This window comes from Aquarana catesbeiana, linkage group LG02 (assembly GCF_042186555.1).
Source record: "Aquarana catesbeiana isolate 2022-GZ linkage group LG02, ASM4218655v1, whole genome shotgun sequence".
Classification (NCBI taxonomy): domain Eukaryota; kingdom Metazoa; phylum Chordata; class Amphibia; order Anura; family Ranidae; genus Aquarana; species Aquarana catesbeiana.
In genome coordinates, this window is record NC_133325.1 from 84,947,242 (window position 1) to 84,974,154 (window position 26,913).

The following is a 26,913-nucleotide window of genomic DNA, read 5'->3' on the forward strand; positions in this document are numbered from 1 at the left end:
TGCAGCATGTTTAAAGGGAGAAAACATGGGTAAATATACATGTATTGCAGAGATGTACACAATTTAATTTTTTCTGCCTATTTATTTACCCTTAATCCTCCTGCAAAGTGACAAGTGAGCCTGTTAACAGAAATCCCCGTTGGAACTAGGGTAGCACCGATACTGATACTAGTAGAGGTACAGTTGCTGATACCGAGCATTTGCACAAGTACTTTTGCTCGTGCAAATGCTCCAATCCAAACCTAATCTGATGCCTGGGCAGTCAGGGGTGATCGATGCGGTGGTGGGGGGAGTTATAAGCACCAACCTCCCTGTATAGATTTCAATAAAGGAGCTGACAGCCCCTTCTCCTCCTCTGCCTCCCACGGCTCTCAGCTGCTTTATTAAAATCTATACAGGGAGATCAGTGCTTGTGACTGCCCCCACCGCCGCACTGATCACCCCTGACTGTCCCCTGTGTTCTCCTCCGGTCCCCCTCTGTGTCCTCCTCCATGCTCCTCCTGTCCCCCTCCATGCTCCTCCGGTCCCCCTTCATGTCCTCCTCCGTCCTCCTCTGGTCCCCCTTCGTGTGGTCCTCTGCCGACCGGCTCCCGATCAGTGCTCTTAGCCATTGACCGGAGTGTTCTGGTGAGGGCCCTGACAGAACACAATAGAACAGCAGGGGAGATCGCTCTACTAACATCGAATTGTTAGTACAGTGGCTCCAACCCGAGCTGTCAGTTGTCAGCTAGTATTGTGTACGAGGATTTAGGCTTGTAGAGTTTCAGAATTGACTGCCCTTGAGCGTAAGGAACCGTTCCTGGTGATCCATTGTGACAATGTGGTTTTGGGGCCAGTTAACAAATTAACCTGTTGATCCTCCCAGCCAAGTCCTGAGCCTGCAACTTCCTTTGCTGGGTGACAAAACTGTCCCACCACTTCTGAAATTAGGTCATTGTTGTTGCTATGACATTGGCTTTACCTATAAGCACTACAGCAGGGTGTGCAAGGGGCGAGTCTAACAGGGGGCATTACTACTTGCATTCTCGCTGCTGATAGACAAGCTTATTGTTTGTCAATCAGCAGCTGCCCATGCCTTGTCCCAAACCATTTTTTTTTACTTGAAATTAAAAAAGTAATTAAGACATGCCATCATATTAACATGCAGCTCAATGTCTTTTGTACTGACATATTAAAACATTCTGGTCCATATTCTAAATGTTACATACAGAGACTAAAAAGGTACTAGAGGTTAAGGTAATGATTTGGGAAATTTAGCTTATTATAAAGTATGTGCTGAAAACAAACATACTAAATTATAGGGTTGTATAATAATTCTTACTCTGATACTGTGATCGTTACTAGCATTATTCTGTATATTTTTTTACAATTCTTAGTACATGTCCTTGGTAGGTTAGTTTTGACTGCAATCAAGCAACAGATAAATTCCTTAATTTTGTAAATAAATTCCATTTGCATAAAATATTATGGGAACAGCAACATATGCATTCCCAAGAGGGGAACTCTTCTAACAACTGTGGGAACTATTTCTTAGAGTCTTGCCCTACAAGGGTCTTGCCTAGGCTGTGCACTTCTCAAGGGAATTTTCTCCACAGCTTAGTGAATGTGGTGAAATTTCTCTTTGCAAAAAATAACCCAATCACAAGCAAGGAAAATTAAAAAAAACAAAAACATTGTTTTTGCTTGCACATGATTGTATGATGGAGCCCAACACAGCTGCACCTTATACACTAAGCTTTGGGACAAATTTGCACGGTGAAGCTTCCATTGCAAAGGAAACAGTCTATGTGCTTTTAGTAAATCCACCCCTTAGGGTGTGAGAAATGGGGCTCTGCCAGTGGGGTGACTTGCACCACCTATTGCATGCCACCTACAAGCAAAACTTTTATATGGCAAATAAAATTCAGTAGTCTGAACTGAACTATGTCTGCGATTTGCAGATCTACTTCACTGGAGTGGGACACTAACATTGAACACATAAGTGCTCAGTATTAACTACTGTATTCACTCCTGAAGAACAGTGCTGGTGCAGAGAGAGTTGAGAAGAGGGAGCTGTATTAAGCTCAAACTTGGGGTTACTGAAGAGCAGCGCTTTAGTGAAGACTCTAAGAGCATTATTTAACACAATGTTAAATTAATAGTAAAAATGAATCTACTGTGTTTTGGAGCTTTAATACTATACATCTGAGTTACATTTTTAATAAGCATAAGTGCTGTTTGCAGGCATTTCCCAAAAACGATATTGAAACTTATTTTCATAAAAAGAACACTCAGGTAGCCATTAATAAATGGTAATACACAACAGTTCTGTTGATGAAATTAGTACATTAGTGGTATGCAGATTCTGCGCTATTTCTTTAAAACCCTGGCAACACTTGATTCAGCAAAACAAGTAGTCCAAATCACCATTGTACACGTTAACGTTTTCACAGTGCCTGAGAAGAATTCTTACATGACCCCATGAGCTCCAGAGCAACCTAGAGTCCCAGGTTTGTACAACAAAATCAGGTACATAGCCAGCAACCGACCACAATAGTATTGTGTTGTTCCTCAGCAAGAAGACAAAGGGGGAGATTTACTAAAACTGGTGTACACAGAATCTGGTGCAGCTGTGCATAGTAACCAATCAGCTTCTGAGTTTTATTGTCAAAGCTTAATTGAATAAGCTGAAGTTCAAAGTCGATTGGTTACTATGTACAACTGCACCAGATTCTGTGTGCACCGCTTTAGTAAATCTCCCCCAAAGTCTTTATGAACCGATGATGATATTTAGATCTAATTTATCAGGGCTATTTACCATAAGACACCTGTGAGACAATGCTGAGGACAGCAGGACTACATTATCCCACTCTTATAAATCCAGCAAAAGTACCATGGCGGGAAAGAAGTGCATTGTTTGGAGGAGTCACACAGCTACAGTTCAGTCAACATCTCACCTTGCTTCTTGTTTAATAAAATGTATAGTTGAATAGTAGTTCTACATATAAAGCAAACAGATTGCTTGCTTTTTTTTTTTTTCATGCTAATTAACGTGCAAAATAGTTGAGCCTTTATAAAAACTTCAACTCTGTCTTTAGGTCCCCAAAATGATATATACTGTATATTTGAGGCCCGTGCTTGTGACAGTGTTTCCCATTACCCTATGTACAGCTGTTCCTCTTCTTTCTTCCAGAAAATTTGTGTATGAAACTAATCTTAATCTCAGCAAGAGCAAGGGATCTTAATCTTAGCAAGAATCAGTTTTCTTTTTAGAATAATTGTCCAAGGCTTAAAACGTGGGATCCATGAATGAGAAACATCTTGAAAGGAAGCTGCATCTGGCCCAATAAGTGTTTAGGTAGTTGCTAGTACTTTTTCACTTTTTATTATCACCCCAAATTTCCTCTATAATAAAAGCATATACAAAAATATCTTTCAAAATAATTAGATGAGAAGCAGAAATACCAGAATTCTAATGATAAACATAATTAAACTGTATTACCTTATATATATCCAGAAATCCACACTGGTAATCAAATAGAGTGTACAGTTCATTCAACATACTAATCACTTGCATTGGAGTGCATTGTGCACATACGGCCGTGAACCCCACAATGTCAGAAAAGAGCATGGTGACATCATCAAACTTCCTGGCCTCAACAGACTTCCCTTCCCAGAGTTGCTGAGCCACGTCTCCTGGGAATATGGAATACAGAAGATCCACAGTCCTTTTCTTCTCCTCCTCTAAAGCCTGGTGGGTTTTTTCTAAGGTGGCTTTCAGTTTATCCATTCGCTTCTTGAGACCATCCTGAGCCTTAGCCTGCTCTCCAACCAGGATTACATCACGGGTGGCATCATGGATGGGTATGTCAGAAAGATGCAAGCCTCGCCCCATCAGCTCGTCTAGTTTGTCAACACGTGGAGAACCCAAAAATAGAATAGAATTGGACTCAGAAACAAGAATCATCTGACCTTTCACCTCCATCACCTGCAAAAAATAACACGCACACATAAGCATCAGGGTTAAAATAAACCTGGCACTTTATCTGCACCTTCCTAACATTCTGCTGCCACCCTGCTTGCCAGACACTACTTCCAGTTATGAAGAAGCATGTGCCCTTCTACCCTCCTGACATAATGCAGTGCTTGGCACCTGATCGGCCAATCGCCATGCCCAAGTACTGCCATAAATGGGTGGGGGGGGGGACCTAGCTAGGGCAAGTTTAGGTAGCAGAAGAAGTAGTTATCAAGAGAATGTTGCCTTTCCCTGAATACAGTCCATCTAAAACTAAATATCCTTCCACAGGATGGCAATACCGCTACATTTTACTGCAGAACAAAGAGTTTTGTCACTACTGTAACCATTTTCCATTTTGTTAAAGTGGAAAGTCAATGCCTCTACTGGCAAAATCAACAGGTATTAAAGGGTTAGTTCACCTTGACCAAAACTTTGCTTATGCAGGGAAGAGGAGCTTGTAGATAAAAGCAAATTGTGCCATTTTGACAGAAGTTGGATAACGCCCTTGTTTTAGGTGTAGGCCATTTACATACCTTCCAAAACCTTGCCAAAAAACTCCCAGAGATGGCATTATCCCATCCTGCCTTGTTGATAGGACATTGCTAAGATGCTCCAAGTCATTACTGCTCACCCCCTACATCACAGGAGTGAGTTCTCAAACCTCCTCACTCCTCCATTGCAGCATCGCTCAGACATACTGCAACAGGGAGAGAGAGCGCATTCAAGGAGTTCTGAATTGGCTAGGAGTGTTTCAGCAATGTCCTAACAACAAGACAGGAGAGATGATGCCATCTGTGAGAGTTGTTCGGCCCAGCTTCAGGAGGTGCAGTACATAAATGACCTACATATATAGTAAGGGCATTATTTAACTTTGGTCAAAGCTGCACAGTTTGTTTTAAATCTATCTACAGACACCCCTTATCTGCATAGGCCATTTTTTGGTAAAGGTGAACTAACCAAACATTGCTACAGGGGGGATTGCTTCTGTCCATCGCTCTATTTCAAATTTAAAAACACATTTGGGTTCACTTAAGCATAACACATATAGCATTTTTATTACCATGCATCAATTTCTCATTTATACATTTTTTTTTAGGTTTTATCTCTAGATCGGTTAAATTCACCGCCTGTGTGTTATAGTCTTGATCTTTGTGGTAATTTGTATGTAAAAGACAATTAACAAAAATGATCGTTATCAATTCTTGAATTAGCATTAGCTTCTAGCTGACAATCGTGAGTTTCTATGAGCTATCTTTTGAAGGAAGAGCAAAAGGAGCCATTGTTGGTGGAGATAAAATTATTAATGATAAAAGATACTTTGTATACTCCTAATGAGAATCCACGAGGGAGTCAGTAATGCTGTCATCAGCCTTTCATATATACACCAAAGGAATATGATTAATTTCCATTAGAGTCTTCAAAATAATTTTACAAGTGCCTGACTTATAGAGGCACCAGCTCAAACCCCAAAAATGTTCCAGTCTTTTTTAAAGGGGAACTAAACCCTCCTATTCCCCGAGGATAGGGCCACCTTAGCCTCCATGTAGATCTGCAATTGCCATGGTCCTGCATGTGACCAGCTTTGACACCAGCCATTTGACGGCTTGAAAGATCAGTTGAGAGCTGACATATGCACAGAGGCCTTGAATTTCTTGAATGTAATATAATGATTGTGTGTTATTAGGCAGAATGTAAATGAAAACATTGCAGAAAACAGCGTTTGATTAAGGATTTATTGAACATTTCATACTGGAGCTTTCTTTTGGGAAACAGCTTAACCGGTGGATTTAGTTCTGCTTTATTGAACACATGATTAGAGTTAAATTGGTCTAAACAGGCTATTTTTTTTTTTTTTTTGCATGATTACCAGCAACCTGGTGCAGGCCTTCAGTGGACTTTTCAAAACCTGTGACTGCTTGGAGTATACACAAGGGTAATTACTAACTATTTAATCACTTCTGCCTGTAGTCCATATATTAACATTCCTCTTGAGAGGATGCATAAATAAACATCCTACTTGACGGTAGCAGACCACGCTTTGCACAGTTGCTGACTCACGAACATGGCTGTTATTGACAGCTCAGAGGTTTCCACCAATGATCAATCATTACATATGATCACATGACCAGAACTCAATCAGTGTGGTTCACTATCATCAATGTGAAGCCAAAAGCAGTCATTAGCAGTGTGGTCTCAGGACTAGGAGCTTGAACAGGTGCAAGCTTCTAGTTCTAAACTGGAATGTTAATACATATTCTCACTTCACAAGATATCATGAAAAGGTATATCTGAAAACAATGGTTTTCACAGTATAATTGTATTTTGACATATTAGAAATATATATATATGAAATAAGTGAGCCCTAAATCCCTGAACGATGTATCCAAATACATTAAATAAATCCAGCAAAATATATAATCCGTAATGCTTTAAAATAATGCATATGTGAAAAAAAAAATATCAAGGTGCAGTAAAAAAGTTCCACCCCCAATGACGGCTTGACGATGAAACGCGCAAGGTGTGGCTTGGCTCTCGGCCCCGTACACGCGGTCGGACATTGATCGGACATTCCGACAACAAAGTCCATGGATTTTTTTCCGACGGATGTTGGCTCAAACTTGTTTTGCATACACACAGTCACACAAAGTTATGGGAAAATCCGATCGTTCTGAACGCGGTGACGTAAAGCACGTACGTCGGGACTATAAATGGGGCAGTAGCCAATAGCTTTCATCTCTTAATTTATTCTGAGCATGCGTGGCACTTTGTCCGTCGGATTTGTGTACACACGATCGGAATTTCCGATAACGGATTTTGTTGTTGGAAAATTTTATAGCAAGCTCTCAGCTTGCTACCAGTAAGAAGGGTCACTGGTTCGAATCCCAACCACAACACTACCTGCTTGGAGTTTGCATGTTCTCCCTGTGCCTGCGTGGGTTTCCTCCGGGTACTCCGGTTTCCTCCCACAATCCAAAGACATGCTGGTAGGTTAATTGGATCCTGTCTAAATTGTCCCTAGTATGTATGAATGTGAGTTAGGGACCTTAGATTGTAAGCTCCTTGAGGGTAGGGACTGATGTGAATGTACAATGTATATGTAAAGCGCTGCGTAAATTGACGGCGCTATATAAGTACCTGAAATAAATAAATAAATAAATAAATAAACTTTGTGTGTCGGAAATTCTGATGGAAAATGTGTGATGGAGCCTACACACGGTCGGAATTTCCGACAACAAGGTCCTATCACATATTTTCCGTCGGAAAATCCGACCGTGTGTACAAGGCATTAGAGTGTAATTGTAAGAAAAGCTCAGTTGGAACCAGAAGGCCATTATATGTTCATGCTAATAATTATGAGCAAAGGCTCATAACAGAACGGGCATTGGTGCGCATGCGCAAGCATATGCTCGTGCGTACGCATGCACTCACTGGCGCCAAAGGGTCTGTTTAAGCTGAACTATAGCATGAACAGATTGCTGAGTGGTCTGCAGCTAGTTCCTGTTTACCTGTACCTTGACTTGCTATATCTGCCTACCCGTGCTTGACCCAGCTTGCCCTTGACCAATCTCCGGATTCCTGCCTGCCTATTGTGACCTCGGCTTGTACTCTGACTCTGCTCCTGTCTTGTGCTTCTGTGCCCTGCTGCCTGACTGTGTACTGATTCCTGCCTGTATCCTGACTCTGCTTCTGTCTTATGTTCCTGTACTTTCGCTGCCTGGCTGTTGATGATCTTTTGGCTTGTGTCCCGGCTACACTCCTGCCTGCTGATCAAGCATCACCGTGTTCCAGTTCCTGGTTCCTGCCTGGTGATCCACGGTCTTCTGTTTCCTGCAAACCTCAGCTGGCGCTGCCTGTTATACCGGCCCTCGTGCCACTCTGAGTCCTCACACCTCCTGTCATCACTACCAGGGGTGTTGGACAAGAGGTGCAAGAGAAGCCCCCTCTACAGCTCGATCTCCACCAGGTATGTGACAGTACCACTCAGCCAAATGTCGGAGACCGAGAGGGGGGTTCTGCCTTTAGAGGCACTATGCCAGAAACTCGCCTCCCTTACTCAGGCAGTCAACAACCTGCAGGAGGGTTATTTCCAGCTAGAAGGCTACATCCAATCCATGGTCTCTGCAACCTCTGCACCTGGTGCAGCTTCTGAATCCTCCACGTCTGAACAAGCCTCATCTGCACCTACAGTGGTTGTATCAAAACCAGAACCCTGAATACTTACCCCAGAATGGTTCTCAGGTAATCGGCACAAGTTTTGGGCATTCAAGAACGCATGTGAACTATATTTTGCTCTGCCACCACAAACTTTTTCACTTGAGTCCACTAAAGTGGGGTTTGCCATTTCCCTGCTTTTCGAGGAGCCACAGTCCTGGGCCCATCGCCTTCTAGAGCAGAACAATCTAGTCTTGAACACTATCAAGTCATTCTTTGAAGCTATGGCCCAGCTCTATCACAATTCTTAGTAATCTTCTACTGCCACATCCACCCTACATGCACTGCAGTAAGGTCGGCGACCTGATGAAGATTATGTCACAGAATTCCGCAAGTGGGGCTCCGACACTGGCTGGAATGATGCAGCCCTATGGCATCAATTCCGTCTTGGCCATCTGAAGCCCTCAAAGATGAACTTGCTAGAGTGGGTGTTCCCAGTTCCCTCAAAAGCCTCATTAGCCTTGCTATTCAGCTTGATCACAGAATCAGGGAGAGGAGAACAGAAATATCCACTAGTGCCAGACCTACCTGGATGTTACCACCAGCTCCTGTTACTCCTTCACCTACCAATGTACCCGTGCCTTCTGATGTAGAGCCAATGCAACTGGGGCTCATACGGTCACCACTCACTAGTGAGGAAAGACTGCGAAGACGCCGGAATAACCTGTGCCTTTACTCTGGGGAGGCAGGCCACTACCTTCAAAGCTGTCCTGTGAGGTCCAGTAAGTTTCAGTCTGCTCCCTCCACTTACTTTGCCAACTGCTCTGCGGGAAATAGATCTGCTCACATTACTCTCTCTCTCTCACTACAGATTTCCGGAAAGAACATCCAAGTTCCAACTATAATTGATTCCGGAGCTTGCAGCTGCTTTATGGACAACAATTTTGCTCAGCATCATCAGAGTCCCCTGCAAGCAAAAGCTCACCAATTATCCATCCATCTGGCTGATGGATCTCACCTCAAGTCTGGGCCTATAATTCAAGAAATTTGCCCGTCCTGACTGTATCTGATACTGGCCATCAAGAATATCTATGTTTGGACAATATTCCATCTCCCTTGTTCCCTGACATTATGGGCATTCCCTGGTTACAAGCGCACCACCCTCAGATAAATGGGGATCAGGAGAAGTGCAAATTCCATATACTTTTACTAAAGTTAAAGAAATATTTTTACCACATTAACTGCTTTTTTAATTGTTTGTAAGTTATTTGGTGAGTACGTGATGTGCTCAGGGTGAGGTCACATGGTGATCACTGGAGAATTTGGACAGACTTTGGAACTTTTTTGCACTGCAGCACATACAGTGCAAAACAGTTATATAATGTTTTTATGAACTGCACATTTTTCGCACTTAATATGAACTTTTGATTTTTATTTGTGACGTTTGATGAGTTTGCTTGTGGACTTAAATAATTTATTTGCATTATTATGCATAAAAGTTAATATGTTGATTAATTATTTAATTATTTATTGCACCTGATGTGAATTTATTGGTTGTTTTTCACATAAATGTTTTCAGATGAAATTTTCGCATAACTTTTTTACTGCTTCTTGATTAAATTGTTTCACATATATAGCAGGTAAAATATATCAATTATGTTCTTTCCACTTCCGGATTATGGCCCCAACAGTGTTTACTGGAACATTCAGAAGTTTAGACAAAAAAATTTGTTCCACTATGCTATGGACAACGTGATAGGATGGTGTTGTTAAGCTGTTGCCCCAATGAAACTACCAACGTGGTGGAGTCAGCAATGAATAGTATGAAGGAAATGGATGTGGCTCTCCTGATGATGTCGTTGTGACGAAACACGTAGGGTTAAGCTTCCAGTTAAAATCAGTATTTTTTTGCTGTAAAATTACTTAGAACCCCAAAACATTATATTTATTTTTTTAGCAGAGACCCTAGGATGGGCAAACTCAAAATTAAACCCTACAGACTAAGAATGGAATGCCATTAAAGTTCATGTGCGTGTTAAAGCAGGTGTCCCAATACTTTTGGTAATATAGTGAATATTATACTTTAGACTTCTTAAGAGTTTATTTTTTATAGAGAGTTGTTATTTGTCTAGAAATACACTGCGGTTATGTTATGCGGCCAGTTAATATGCAAATAGCACAAAGCAAAGTCTTTCTTTAATTGGTAGAAGAGATTCAATAACTGATTGAAATCAGTAAAAATATGGTCCATCCTATAATAGAGGGAAATGCAAAACTTTTGCATTTTTGCTGCAAAACTTTAAAGATGAAAAGAAATGTTTCCATCAGTCATATAAAAGGAATAAATTAGATAAACATAATGGCATTCTATAAAAAGCTGAAGGCTACGATAATAATAACAACAGCAAAAAAATCTAAATGCGACAGTTGGGTGAGATAACGGCAGTATTATAAATGGACAGCACATACTTCAATGTTAAGGAGATGGGAAAAAAAAAGATTTTCATTGTGTGTGTAAAATCTAATCATAGCCCAGAGCAGCAAGTAAAATGTAACATTACAGCGACAAAGGAAACCCATACTGGTGGGAATATTCAGCCAGCTTTATACTGCTTATACACAGGTATATTTCAACTATGGGGCAAGGGGTGATCCTTATCTCCCCAGGGGTGAGATGAGCTTCTTGTTATCTTGAAGCTTCTCAGCTACTTTCTGCTGTTATGGAAGTTAGGAAAAATAAGTATGGGGTGCCGAATTTGAGTCCATGTGATATTCCTTTGAAGTCTAAAGCGGAACTTCACCCTAAGGCTGGGTTCACACTATTGCGAATTGGATGTGGGTTTTTCACATCCAATTCGCAATAGGAGGAGATTCTGATTGGCTCTCTATGCAGCCGGTTCACATATCTCCACTGTGGCTTCCGTGCGAATTTGCAAATTTGTGCGTCTTTTGGTCCATTTCAGGTCCAAATTCAGCCAAAAATTCCGGCTGAAATTGGACCTGAAGCGGTGAACGGGGAGGCACCGGACCCCTGCTGTAAGCCGCATGCAAAGATAATGTGAACCCAGCCTAAAAGGGAATTTCTGCTTTATGTCCTCTTTCACCCCTCTTCTTTTGGAACTTTCTTTTTGAGGGGAGGGGGGAAAGGTGGATACCTAGTTATGGTACATACCCACTCCCACACGCCTAGGTGATTCCACCAAAAGATCAGCAGCCCCCTCCTCCCTGCCCACAGCCTCTGGGGCACATCAGGTTCCAGCAGGCTGCAGACCATTCCCCCCAACTTTTCTTCTTTTGGAACTTTCTTTTTGGGTGAGGGGGAAAAATTGGACACCTAGTTTTGGTACATACCCACTCCCACATGCCTAGGTGATTCCACCAGAAGATCAGCAGCCCTCTGTTCCCTGCCCACAGCCTCTGGGACACATCACAGGTTCCAGCAGGTTGCAGACCATTCCCCCCAACTCTTCTTCTTTTGGAACTTTCTTTTTGGGGGAGGGGGGAAAATTGGACACCTAGTTTTGGTACATATCCTATCCCACACACCTAGGCGATTCCACCAGAAGATCAGCAGCCCCCTCTTCCCTGCCCACAGCCTCTGGGACACATCACAGGTTCCAGCAGGCTGCAGACCATTCACATAACGCAGCAAGAGGTGAAGGGGAGAAACACTGAAAAAAAGAAAATAAAATAAAAACATATAATAAACATTAACACTACAAAGTATTGATGCCCTGCCAGGCGTTTACTTGTGATGTTGCAATATTTTGCAGTGTTGATGTTTATTATATGTTTTTCTTCTTTCTTTCCTTTCATTCAGTATTTTTAATACCCCTTCACCTCCTGAAGGAGCGGTATTGGCCGCAAAACATGTAGAGGGAAGCATCTTCTTTGGAGCCTGTTGTTCTCATGTATCATAGCGATCTTCTGTCAGCTCTGTATTTGAGTATTTTGTATTACTACGATGGTCAAACAACACTCTTCTAGAGCAGGGGTAGGCAACCTTAAAGAGGTGGAGATCTACCTGAACATCATAGGAGAAGTCAAAGATCACCGGGCACAGTGTCGCCTCCTCACACCTGATTTAAACCTTTAATTGCTGTACTACCACATCGCAATCGCATGCATTGCACGGCAATCATGGGTTTAAATCAGGTGGTGAGGAGGCAACATATCGCCACCTCACCACCTTTCAAACACACTCGGAACGCTTTTCAGAGGAGCAGCAGTGTCCGCTGCACTTGTGAATGAACCTTTTGCGGTATTTGACAGCAGCACCCTTTGGGCTCGTTCACACATAAAGTTGGGGGTTGGTAAAACCCTGTGGTTTATTTGTGGATTTACCACCCAATCCCTACCCCCTTTAGCTGCTGAGGCAGCAGCCAAATGTGTATACATGCTGCAGCCGGAATCAAACCCCATGTTGCTTTTGGTGGGTGCTACCACCTGCTAATGAAGACCCATTCAAGACCCACTCTGCAAGTGCCCCACAACTGCATGTTTCTGCGGGGTCCAAGGGGTTAAAGCAGGTGGTGAGAAAGCAACACCTTGTTTTCTGTACTGCACAAGGTTGCAGGGCACTTGCAGAGTGGCCTCAATCACTTGAATGGGTCATGCTTGGCAGGTGCTATGCCCACTAACCATGACAGGGCGTATAAGTCTTGCTGTGGCTGTGACATGTGTACACCCCTGGCCACTGCAGCTAAAGGGGCTGCCGTTGGGGCAGGGTTGGTAAAAATACGTCTTAACTATGGGGTTTTACCAACCCCAAAACTACAAATGTAAATGAACCCTTACTGTTCTGAGCCCCCTATAAGGCTGCTTTTACACTGATGTGCTGCAGTTTACCTGCACTGTGGGTGCAGTGCATTGCATTTGCGACTTTCCTGGGTTAGCTGCGCTTTGCCATAGACTTCTATTATACCCTGTGAGTGTGGTGCACTTTCTGAAATCGTACCAAAACTCCTTCATTCAGAAAGTGAACCAAACCCGCAGGATATAATATCAGTCTATGGCTAAGCGCAGCAAACCTGCAGGAAACACTGCCCTGCACCCGCGGTGTGGGTAAACTGCAGCACATCAGTGTGAAAGCAGCCCTATACTATTATGCCCGGTGTATTGCTTCACACTGACCTGAAGATCTCTTCTTTCCTGCTGCTGCCACCACTCTGGAGACCGCTAGCCGGGATAAGAGGTGGAGTGCAGTTGGTATCACTCTGCATGGTGCAGGAGCCAGCACTACAGAGGAGACATTGCCCTTTGCTGCTCTTGCTAATCAGCACTGTCTAGACAGAGGGTCAGGGGTCATGCATCCTCATAGGACAGTCAGAGGAGAATGAAAACTCCTCCTACAAGGTTTAACCAGTGCTCAGCTGGACACTGATAGAAGTCACAAGACTGCTATATACTGCTGATGAGAAAAAGCATTTAGCAGTATATATTTATATATTTACTATAATAATTGCATTTCCATGTTCTGTGTACTGTGGGAGGCCAGATATAGTGATTGCAGGGTCCTGGGTTTAGTAACACTTTAAGCCGGTCACTTGGCATATCCCAGTCACCAGCTCTGGCTGTACACAAATGCTTCTTATGAATTTATTAATTTATAATGTGTTCCTGTACCCCAAAATCAAACTGGTATCAAATCCCTCTACTACTATATGAAAACCCACAATGGGGAGAAGAACGAGGAATTGGGACTTCCGATACCAACAAAAATATAAACAGTGTGCAAAACAGGGATATAAACAGTATAAACATAAATATATAACATTTTTTGCACACTGTTTATATATTTGTTGGTATTGGGAAGTCCCAATTCCCAATTCTTCTGCCCATTGTGGGTTTTCATATTTCCTTTTTATGAATGTAGTGATGATGTGGTGGATTCTTGTGAACAGCGTTCCCTAAGACAGTGTTTCTCAACCTTTTTTCAATCAAGGCACCATTTAAAATTCCAAACAATCTCGACGCACCCCATTCTAAAATTTTAAAAACGAAACCAATAGTTTTGCATAATGTAGCAACATCCATATGCGTAGGACTCCCAACATTATTGTTCTTCCAAAGCAAATACAGCTTTGCACACTGGTACTGATTAGTATTCCAATCAGTGGCAACTGATGCTCAAAATTTTTTGGGGGGGCGCAAACAAACTGAAAAATTCTGAAAAAAGCATCAATTGCAGCCTCACTGTGCCCATCAAATACAGTCATTGTGCCCATCAATTGCAGCCACTGTGCCCATCAAACGCAGCCGCTGTGCCCATCAAACGCAGTGACTGTGCCATCAAACGCAGTGACTGTGCCATCAAACGCAGTGACTGTGCCATCAAACGCAGCCACTGTGCCCATCAATTGAAGCCACTATGCCATCAAACACAGCCACTGTGCCATAAAACGCAGCCACTGTGCCCATCAAACGCAGCCACTGTGCCCATCAAACGCAGTCACTGTGCCCATCAAACGCAGTCACTGTGCCCATCAAACGCAGTCACTGTGCCATCAAACGGAGCCACTATGCCATCAAACGCAGCCACTGTGCCAAACGCAGCCACTGTGCCCATCAAACGCAGCCACTGTGCCCATCAAACGCAGCCACTGTGCCCATCAAACACAGCCACTGTGCCCATCCAACGCAATCACTGTGCCATCAAACGCAACCACTGTGCCATTAAATGCAGCCACTGTGCCATCAAACGCAGCTACTGTGCCCATCAATTGCAGCCACTGTGCCCATCAATTGCAGCCACTGTGCCATGAAATGCAACCACTGTGCCCATCAATTGCCGCCATTGTGACCCATCATATGCAGCCACTGTGACCCCCGTGGGTGGCGGGTCAGGCAGCGGCGAGCTGTGTGATCCCTGTGTCTCGTCTTCTTGCTTCCTGCTAGGCGTCCAATAGCAGCGCCTGTCCTTTCAGACAATCAGGTGATGGGTATCAGACCCGTGCTACCTGATTGTCGGAGAAGCGGTTCAGTGTTAGAAAAGCAAATATTAATTTGCTTTTCTAACACACCTGTATGGGCTCCAAGCGCAATACTGAGTCCACCTTTTTTGAAGCCTATTAAAGCCTATGGCTCTAATCAGGTGCTTCAAAAAAACACCCCCACTGCTGTAATTCAGGCGCTCAGTGTCCTAAAAGGGGCCGGATGCCTGAACAAGGGGTGGCGGCAGCCATGAATAGATTCATGCAATGCACGAATCTATCCATTCTACATAAAGGGGGTGGCTGGAGAGATTCCACTGATTCCAATGTTTCTCTTCTCCCTCGGTTTCTCTCCCTCACTTAGCTAATGTGACCCTGGTGCTGAAGGGGAGGGACAGGTGCCCGACGTTCTCCTTATCAACTGATGACATCATTGGTTGTTAGGACTCTGGAGGTTGGAAGGTTTTAATGGTGCACAATGAAAACCTTTGGCTTTGTGTAACTAATAGGCAGGTTTGATCCACCCGCTGGCTTGTATACAATTTTTGGGCAATTTCTTGGTATTTTACCAAGGTACTCCTGAAGACACCTGAAGGTACCCTGGTTGAAAAAGGCTGCCCTATGGTATCAGTCACCATTTATGACCCCACTAATGTCAGCATCTGTTAATCTCTGCACCATGTCTGACAACCTGCTATAAACACCAGAAATAACTGAATAAAGAAAAGTGTATTAGGCTCCCCCCCCCCTCAAAGAAATACAGCCTCCATTCCTCGTGTAATTATGGTCTGCACTGAACGGCAGCTTGGATTCAGCTTGTACTTGTGGTTTAGAAGAATCTCTATCATGCAGCAATTCTCATGACTCTGCCCCCAAACCAACAGTTAGTCTCTGCTCATTACATGGCTGAAAAGGACTTTTAATCAATACCTGTGAAAAGTTTCTTCCCCCTCAGGAGACAAGAGTTTGTTATACAGGTCTAAAAAAGCCTCGTCTGCACCTACAAAATGATGCTCAAAAAAAAATGCCATGAGGGGTTTAAAAAGAGGAGAACAGAATTTTTTTTTTACATAGAGCAGGATAAGTGACAATGATGTCCAGATGGCGGTAAGCCATAGTGTCCAATTACTATTCCCATTCTTGCATTGCGGTAAAGTGTGCCAATACACATTAAAGGGTAACCGAACTTTCGTGGCGAAAAAAAATTGCAAATATAGAAACAAATCAAATAGCATATACAAGTGTGACACAAGTGATATTGTAATTGAATGTTATTAAAAATTACCTTTCAATTTGCAATCCGCATCGCTGTAATTTTCAGTAAAATGCAATTCAATATGTCTACTTGGAGGCATTCTGTACACAGATGTTGTACAGAATGCCCCCCAAAAATTTAATTTCCTGCTTGTGTGATTGGTTTACTGATTTTCCCAGAAGTCTGCACCAAAATACAAATGAGATTATGGGCATCCCCTGCAACATAAATGGCACTTTACTTTCTCAAAGGGAAATCATGTCTAAAGGGATGCAGACCCTGCAACTTTCAATAGAGCTCTGCAGGTGTAGCAGCTGATTGATAATTATATAACCACTCCTATACAGATTCACATGGACACAGTCAAACAAACAGCTATTCCCTCAGAATAACAAAAGATAGGAATCTGCAAAAAAGTTTGTTAAAATCCCTGCAATGTACACAGATCATCCAGAGGGGAATGTTTTTTTCTCTCAAGTGGAGTTACTCTTTAAATGCGTTGCAGTTTTGCACTTGGCACACCAATGCATTAAAGTGGTTGTAAACCCACAAAAAAAAACCCTGCAAGACAAAGGCATAATGAGCTAGTATGCGTAGCATACTGTGACGGTCCAGCAGGGCTGACACTCATCTGGGGTCATCAACCATACATGTCCATCATTAGTAAACAATGCCAAACATGATACAATTATATGTATAATTGTGATAAAATGAAATTAAATTGAAGTACAATGAATACATTTTAGAAACCCAGAATTGCCGATTAGATGGTTTATTTAGGCCTTATTGATACAAGCATTAATGTCCCCCTCCCCTTTCATCCCGAACGGGGAGTGGGACTGCAGCTCATAGATCCAGAAGGTCTCAAGACATGAGACCCCTCTGGTCATGGCCCCCCCATCCAAGGGGGAATGTACCTATCGATCACTAAAAACTTTGTCCCTTTCGGATCTTGGTTATGGTACTGTATATAATGTCTGGGTACACTATGTTTAGTGCCCTGAGACAGCCCTGAGTTCTGGGAAGATGTCACCCTGTGTGGAGCCACAGAGTACTGTTACTGGGACTTTGCCAAAAGTTGCTAGTTCACTACAGACACCGGCTGGGTCTATGGTGAGCAAATCATTGGATTCCTGTGTACCGCTTGGTATGGGGAGAGACCGATCTTTGCCCAAACTTGCACGTTTGCAGAGGATGTTAAACAAACGTGTAGCTGCTGAGTATGGTTTGGAGTTCCCCTATGTGCCCCAGGACATAATGCAGGTGATTGAGACTAATCGGGACCTTTGGTACAGTGAAGCTGTTTGGGACTATTTGTCTGTGCCTAAGCCTTTCCGAAAGACTGGATGTTCTGTTAAGATGGATGAACGTTTTAGTGGATGTTTCATGCACTGGAACTTCGGTAGGCACATCTATGCTGACAAAGTGGTCATCTGCAGGCCCGGAAAAGATGACGTTGTTTATTTCATTACCACCGTGGATAAAACGGGAAAATCACTGACATTACCAGATCCCCGGTTTTATTGGTGATTCTGGACAAAAGAACTTTGCAAGCAGTTAGCTAGTTAGTGTCAGTGTAAAGAAATCTGCGTGGTCAAGATTTACATATTCTGCTCAGTGTTTTAAATCCAAGGACTTCTTTTTGCTAGCCAGATTTTTTTTCTTTATTTGAAGAGATCATAGTACAGGGATGGACTCCTTAAGTTTATTCCGATATGGATAAAAGGAAGAGAGGCTCATTTTCTCTAAAAATTAGGCTTTGCTCCTAATATTGTACAGAATATATGTGTGTGTTTAATAACTTTTCCTTTTCAGGAATTATTGGATCTCCTATCAAGCTGGGAGGCTTTTCAACTAGATAGATAGTAAGGTTATGTACAATCATAGGATGGTTTTGTTTGGGGATGTAAACATAATGTTTTATAGATGTAAGTCTTATAATATCTTTCCACTGTCTTTTCCTCTCTCTTTGTCTATCCAAGTTATAGGAAACTCAAATACCTACTCCCAGGCTTGGGAGTTACTGTTACTGTTTTTGGACAGACGTTGGGGACAACGTCTACTGTAGTGGGGGGAGTATGTAGTGCTGGTAGATTTGTGATCTACCATATGTTAGGTAAATTTAGTAACTTGTTCATTAAATAGGTTAGGTTTGCCTCTGTTCCAGCTTGGCTGACGTTGTGTGTGTTTCCGTGCTGACCGGTGATTGTCGCTGTTATCAGTGGTCAGTGTTGGAAATGCAACGTGTCAAAGCGTATGGATGCTCTTCTGTCCCGGAGTCAACTCGGTGGAGGTGGTCCTCCGAGATGCATTCTGGGCGAGGGTATTTATGGGACAGAAGCCATATTGTGGGGTTCGTTTTACAGCCTACTGCTGGCCCTCCTGGCCGTCAGGTATGCGTTAGAGAAGCAATCTCGTGGTCCTCCGTTCCAGAGGCCCACGTCGCTGCGGCGCAGGGATGGGCCCAGAAGCTTGTCTGGGGCCTACCACAGCAGCCGAGGAATGGTCCTGAGCTGTCTATCCAAAGGGAGGAAGCTGGACAACTGAGGAGATCCCAGGGGAGGACCCGTCATGGAAGGATCACGCAGAGTGCTGGTCTGGAGAGGGGCCTGGCGACTCGGTTGGAGGACGTATCCTAAAAGTAACTATACAGCATAGTGTTGCCGGGTTGGCTTAAAGGTTCAAGCACTGTGACTGACGTTCATTGCAGAAAAACCAATACATCCTGTGGCAGAGGATCGTATTGGTTTATTCCAAACAAGTCTGTGGCAGAGACTTTTGTTCGTGCTACGTACTGGCTGCTAGGCAAGTGAGAGAGGCCTATCCAGGCGAGCAAATAGTGTGTCCCACAAGGGGAGCGCATTCTATTATAATATCCAAATTCTACCCGGACATTTGTCAAGAACCTTACAAGAAGATATTTGGTTTCTTCTGCAGTTTCCCTTCTGCCTCTTTCCTGCTATTTCCTTAGTAAATTGTTCAATAAAGCATTGAAAACGTACTCGAGTGTTGGTGCGTGTATCGTCCAGAGGTAAACTCAACGGAACCCCTAGACCCAGTGCCGGTAAAACAGAGGGAAGGAGAGTGAAAGTTACAAGCCCGCTTAAACCAGCAGCTCCACCGAGAGTTAGTGCTACATATTCATGTTCAAAGAAGTAAAAAATTGGTCTAAAGTGTGGGATGGCAGTGTGGACTCTTTAGACCAACCTTTTCCTTACTCTAAATACTGTCCCTGCCAGATGGGGAACCTGTCACTAAACTAGCCACTATCATACAGTGCGCCAAACCCAGGATCCAGAGTTTTAAATGGACTCTGCCTGACCCGAGATGGCTGCTGGAGTCACATGGGGCACCAGCGTCCAAGTTCCTCACAACTTCCTTGCTCTTCTGCATTGCCTCATTTAGCTGAATAGGGCCAGGGATGCATCATTGGTTGTTAGATGCTGGTAGCCGCTGGCATTCTACCAAACACAACGCTGATCGAGCAGCTGTCATTCATTGGTAATATAATACTTCTACTTTGAATAACTGCACAGGTTTGCTGCAGTAGGTGGCTGAACAGGCCATTTAGTTTACCTGTTTGCGGAAGTGTGTGCAGCCAGACTATGGGATAAACTGCATCAGCCCAAACTCGAACCTCGTCCATTCTAAAAAGGTGAAGAGACATCCAGGAAAATAAACACAAGATCCAAATCTTACTGCTACAGTACCAGCTGTGAGGAAGCTACACGTTGTGATTAAAAGTTAATGAGCTCTGTAAATAAGAAAACTCTACTTGCTAATCAAGAAAATAAGGCTGATAACACTAATAGTAATGGTAGTGCTGAACTTTGCATGCGAACGTAATCATTGCTTTGATGGCCAAAATAGATTCTGGAGGTGTGATCACAAAGAACATTGTGCTTCTAATTATGTGCAAAGGTCAGATATCTCTAGTCAGTTAGATGGTCTAGAGAAGGATTCAAATTTTCAGGGATTGAAAAAAAAAAAACTTGCTTGTGTTAAAGAAAAGGTTACTTCTGCTGATATGGATATGGGGCATCATTATAAAATGTCTCGTTCCAAGTCAGTGCTAAGCTAGGGGATGGGGTTGAGGATATGGAGCAGAATTGGGTAATAGGGATGAGCTCGATGTTCGGGTCGAACTTCGTCCGTTCCCCGAAGAGTGAACATTATGGGGTGTTCTTGGAAAATTTGAGCACCGCGGAACGCCCCATAATGCACTGCGAGATCGCAGTGCATTGCTGTATGATGATTGGCCAAAGCATGTGCCTGACCTGCATGCTTTGGCCAATCACAGCGCGCTCTGCTAAGAGAGCCTTTGGCCAATCATGGCTCAGGGGGACTAAGTCCACGCCCCACACTATATAAGGCTGCTTACACGGCGGTCGTGTGTAGTGTTGTTGGCGTGGACAGAGAGATAGCTTGATTTAGATTAAGCAGGCAGGTTATTCAGTTAGTGGCAGTGTATTTGATATATATATTTATATATATATATTTTTTTTTATATATAGATAGATAGTTAGATAGATAGATAGATAGATATACAGTCAGTCTAATATATATATATATATATATATATATATATATATATATATATATACTCTGCACTTAGCATAGACTATATATTCAGTGTTTACTCGATATTCAGTGCAGTGCAGTTCAGTGCAGTGCTGGCAGTGTGTTAATATGTATATATTCAGTCTCATACATATATATATATATATATATATATATATATATACACATATATATATATATATATATATACACATATATATATATATATATATATATATATATATATATATATATATATATATACACACACACACACACACACACTCTGCATCCAGTGTAGCCTATATCTACAGTGCATTCTGTGGTGTACTGTTTCTAATACACTTCAGGCGGTGTACACAGTATCTAATACAGTGTGTACAGTTTCTAATACACTTCAGGCGGTGTACACAGTATCTAATACAGTGTAGTGTGGTGTTGCAAAACAAAAAATACATCAAATCCGGAAGGCCACCAAGGATAGGCAGACGCTCACAGACCACTAAAAGAGGGCAAGCAGCCTCTGTGTCTACAGTGGTGGTCGTGACCATGGGGCATCCTCTGCAGGTGGCCGTGGGGCAGACTTGTCCTTTATTTTCTGCTGCTGGCCGTGTTATTGAGCCAGAACATGCAGAAGAGTTGGTGGAGTGGATAACAAAGCCGTCCTCATCCTCCTCATCCACTGTCACCCAGGCTCAGAGTAGTTTGCCTTCCAACACAGCTGCCAAAGCATCCTATTCCACGGCTCCTTGTCCACAGTCACTCCTTCTGTAGCCCCACAATCATGCACAGAGGAGTCCCCAGAATTATTTGACCACAGTGTCAGGTACATGCTGCTGGAGAATGTGCAGCGTTTTGAAGGCTCCGATGTTGGTTCCCAGGCTGAGGAAGGGAGTAACATGAGCCTAGAGAGAGGGGGTGCCCAAGAAGGACAAGAAACTGGCAGTCATGTTCCCCCAGCTGCAGCATACTGGCAAGTTTGCTCTAGTGAGGAGGAGGGAGGGGATGATGAGGTCACTGACTGTACTTGGGTGCCTGAGAAGAGAGGAGGAGGCACAACTCCAACGAGGCTGGATGTCCTCTAGGGGGCAGCCTAAGGACAGGACCCCTATTGCATCACACCGCAGAGCTCCGCTGGTGCAGGGTGCTGCCGACTCCCTGCTTGGTGTGCCTTTTTCGATACATGTGCAGCAGATCGCACCGTTGCTGTTTGCAACCTATGTCTGAAGCAGATAAGCGTGGCCAGAACAGCAGCCGCTTGGGCACCACATGCTTGACCAGACATATGACGACCTGCCATGCAGTCCATTGGTAACAACACTTGAAAGGCCCACATCAAAGAAAAAGGTGGAATTTTCCCTGCTCCTCATCTGTGATCTCCAACCCTACTATACCTCCAGTCCTCTCAATAACCTGCACTGAGAGGAATGAAGGTATAGCAATAGGTGTCCCAAGTACTTGCAGCCAATATACTAGCAGTACACCACCATCTGATTTTAGCAGGCAAATTTCCCTACCCCAGATGCTGAACCGTAAAAAGAAATTCGGTCCCAGCCATCCACATGCTCATCTAAATGCTAGCTTGGCTAAATTGCTACCACTGCAACTGCTGCCTTTTCAGCTGGTAGACTCTGCCACCTTTCGTGAATTTGTGGAATGTGCTGTACCTCAGTGGCAGGTTCCAAAACGCCATTTCTTTTCACAGAAGGCCATTATGGCTCTCTACCAGCATGTGGAAGACAATGTTATGGCCTTGTTGGACAGGGCGGTCAGCAGTAAGGTATATATTACCACTGACCACGAGTAACTCTGCTGGCAGCTGGGAAGGATGCAGGACAGGGTTCGATGTTATTGGAGCTTGTTCCACCACCATGCCTACAAAATGTTAGTGGTGATTCTGCCACAGCTCTCTCCTCCACCCCCCTCTTCTTCTTCCTCTATGGCCTCTTCTGCAGATTTGTCCTCTGAACCAGCGGTGCTCTGTAAGCGTTTAAGGGGCTACGCAAGCAGTCAGGCAAAAAGATGCCATGCGGTGTTTGAGTTGGTCTGCCTAGGGGACAGGAGCCACACTGGGGCAGAGATTCTGTCAGCTCTGTAGGGGCAGGCACAGAGGTGGTTGTTGCCATGCCAGCTTCAGCCAGGAATGGTTGTATGCGACAATGGCACCAACCTTCTCTCCGCCCTCCGACAGGAACACTTGACCCATGTTTCATGTTTGGCACATGACCTGAATTTGGTGGTGCAGTGGTTCTTGAGCAGGTACCCAGGCTTACAGGATCTCCTGAGTCAGGCCAGAAAAGTCTGTGGTCATTTCCGCTGGTCATACAATGGAAGTGCTCGGCTGGCTGACATTCAAAGGGAATGTAACCTGCCCATCAACCGCCTCATTTGTGACATGCCCACCAGGTGGAACTAAACTTTGGCAACGCTGCAGTGACTGCACACACAGCAGAGGGTCATCAATGAGTACCTGTGTAAGTATGGCACCAGGACAGGGTCAGGGGAGCTTGGCTTCTTTTTGCCATGCCAGTGGCTACTGATCAAGGATGCATACACTGTCCTGTCACCATTTGAGGAGGCCACAAGGATGGTGATCAACGACAATTCATGCATCAGTGACACTATCCCTCTAGTCTTCCGGTTGGAGCACACGCTTCATGGAATCATGGACAGGGCACTTGAGGCAGAACAGTGGGAGGAAGAGGAGGACTTCCTTATCTCTCAAGGCCCCCTTTATCCAGATAGCATTCCTGCGGGCCCGCCAAACACACAGGAAGAAGAGCAGAAGGAGGAGAAGGAGGATTGTGTCAGCATGGATGTAAAGGATAACACTCAGCAGCAGTCTTCAAGGGATGGTTCTCAGTCCCCAGAAACCCAAGGAGTTTTACGTGGCTGGGAGGAGGTAGTTACGGATCATGTGATCCTTAGTGACTCAGAGGACTCAGAATCGAATGCCTCTGCAAACTTACGCTGCATGGCCTCCCTGATTCTGCAAAGCCTGCGAAAGGACCCTAGGATTTGTGGTATCAAGGATCATCTTGCCTTCGCAGGGGGAGCAGAGGATGAAACATCTTCAGCAGGCCTTGAAGAAAGGTTTGTATAGCATAATTTCCAGACCCTCGGAGGTTACAACTTCCTGGTGATGGACAACATGTTGCTGAGGCTTCGTTTAGTCAGAGGAAGAGCGGTGGAGAAGGTGGCTGGCTGACCGATGCCTTTAAACAATTTTTCAGTCCTCAGCGCCAAGGTCTGATCGGTTCAAGCAACCATCGCCAGCGTCTGCATTACATGATGCAGGAATATCTAGGGGCAAGAGCAGACTTGGAGATCTTTCCAACAGAGCATCCACTGGGTTACTGGGTCTTGAGGATGGACCACTGGCCAGAACTTATTCAATATGCAACTGAGCTACTGGGCTGTCCTGCATCCAGCATGCTTTCTGAACACACATTCAGTGCAGCTGGAAGGTTTGTAACGGATCAAAGAGTGTGCCTGTCCACAGACTCTGTTGATAGGCTCACATTCATAAAAATGAATCAGTCTTGGATCAGCAGCTATAAAGCACCTGATGCTGATGTATGCTATGGATGTGGGATCCCTTGAAGACTGCCTATGTTGACTATCCTATTCCTCCTCAATCTTGATGATGCTTGCTTCCAACAATATTTTTGTTTTAGGGCGCCATCACCACCACCCAAGGCCCAATTTTTCTGCCCCTTTTTAACAGGGGCATGTAATTACAATTTTTTATATAATATTTCACAGCAGGACCTGTTCCTGCGCCCAAGAAGAGTATCTGTGAGAACTTACAGTGTTGTAGCACCACCACCACCGCCCAAGGCCCAATTTTTTTGCCCCTGTTTAACAGGGTCATGTAATTACAATTTTTTATATAATATTTCAATGCAGGGCCCGTTCCTGCGTTCAACAAGAGTAACTGTGAGGGCTTACAGTGTTGTGGCATCACCACCACCCAAGGCCCAATTTTTCTGCCCCTGTTTAACAAGGGCATGTAATTACAATTTTTGATATAATATTTCACAGCAGGGCCCGTTCCTGCACCCAACAAGAGTATCTGTGAGGGGTTACAGTGTTATGGCACCACCGCCACTGCCACCACCCAAGGCCCAATTTTGTCTGCCCCTGTTAACAGGGGCAAGTAATTACAGTTTTTGATATAATATTTTGTATTTCACAGCAGGGCCACTCCCCTGCATGTGCGCTGGAGCCATCATGGCACAGGGCACAGGTGACCGCTCCTTCAGAGCGCATGTGCCAATGATGTCATCGGCTGCATATACAGTAAATATCTCCTGAGATATTTACAGTACCTATAGGCAAGCCTTATTATAGGCTTACCTATAGGTACAAACAATCGGTGGAAGTTTACTTATACTTTAAAGAAAATATAAACCTTGATCACTAAAATCATAAATAATCTTTATTATGTAATTTCATAACTTTTTTCAACATTTTAATAACTACAGCTTTTAGTAAAGCAATTCCTGATGATCCTGCAATGAAGGTTTTTGTATAGGCACTTCTTGTTATGGGGTGACAACTGTCTGCCAATTGTGTTCCCGTATTTTCACCCTGGCACATGCCCCCTGGTGGGGACTACAAGTGGCTGTACCAACACATATTGAGGCAGGCATGGTCTAATGTCATAACTATCAGGAAGCCAATCCAGAGCAAATATATGCAGCTGATGCTGTAGTGAGTGCATGTAGACTGGAGGTGAAAAAAAAGGATGAAAACATTATATAAAACAACATTTTATGGCAAAAAAATCATACTGTTTATGATATACAGTACTTTAGCAAAATTGGTATCATTTAGTTAGGCTTACACCTAGTTTTGGGAAACTAAATGTTAGTGTAAGGTAATATTGTAGCATGTTAAGGTCAAGCCAATAACAAATAGTCCCAAAGGCAAGTTAAACAGTTAGGCCCCTTTCACACTGGGGCGGTTTGCAGGCGTTATTGCGCTAAAAATAGCGCCTGCAAACCGCCCCTAAACAGCCTCCGCTGTTTGTTCAGTGTGAAAGCCCGAGGGCTTTCACACTGAAGCGGTGCGCTGGCAGGAGAAGAAAAAATCTCCTGCAAGCTGCATCTTTGGAGCGGTGAAGGAGCGGTGTATTCACCGCTCCTAAACCGCTCCTTCCTATTGAAATCAATGGGACAGCGCGGCTATACCGCGGCTATAGCCGCGCTATATGAGGGGTTTTAACCCTTTTTTGGCCACCAGCGGGGGGTTAAAACCGCACCGCTAGCGGGCAAATACCGCGGTAAAACAGCGCTAAAAATAGCGCTGTTTACCGCCGACGCCCCCTACCGCCCCAGTGTGAAAGAGGCCTAAGACCCCATTCACACAGGGGCAACACGACTTGCAGGTCGCCTCAGCGAGGCGACCTGCAAACGAATGCCCGGGCGACTTGCAAAACGACTTCTGCATAGAAGTCTATGCAAGTCGCCCCAAGTCGCCCCCGAAGTCGTACAGGAACCTTTTTCTAAGTCGGAGCGACTTGCGTCGCTCCCCTTAGAACGGCTCCATAGTACAGAACGGGAGGCGACTTGTCAGGCGACTAGGTCGCCTGACAAGTCGTCCCTGTGTGAATGGGGTCTTAGGCTTCATGTACACTACAGCTCCCAAACTTGCGTTAAACTCCATTAAAGGCTATGGGGGAGATTTACTGGTGCACTCAGGATCTAGTGCAGCTGTGCATGGTAGCCAATCAGCTTCTAACTTTAGTTTGTTCAATTAAGCTTTGGAAACAAAACCTGGAAGCCAATTGGTTTCTTTGTAGAGCTGCATCAGATTTTGCACTCTCCAGCTTTAGTAAATAACCCCCATGTGCCCATGTACACATAGGCTTTCAGCAGAGTTTAGAAGCTGCTGTGGTTAGGGGAGGTTCAACCTCCCTCTCCTGAATAGGGATGACCCGAACACCCCCCGGTTCGGTTCGCAGCAGAACATGCGAAGAGGCAAAAAATGTGTTTGAACACGCGTACACCGTT

The 26,913-nt window shown here is 44.1% G+C and overlaps 1 protein-coding gene across 1 annotated transcript in view; it reads right to left on the bottom strand.

Moving 5' to 3' along the window:
- The window catches only part of GUCY1A2 (guanylate cyclase 1 soluble subunit alpha 2), a 379,388-nt gene that overhangs the window by 114,395 nt on the left and 238,080 nt on the right, over positions 1–26,913 (bottom strand). Inside the window, exon 5 of the mRNA XM_073613127.1 lies at positions 3,482–3,967. Coding sequence (XP_073469228.1) covers positions 3,482–3,967 — 486 coding nt within the window. The remainder of the gene's footprint in view (positions 1–3,481; positions 3,968–26,913) is intronic.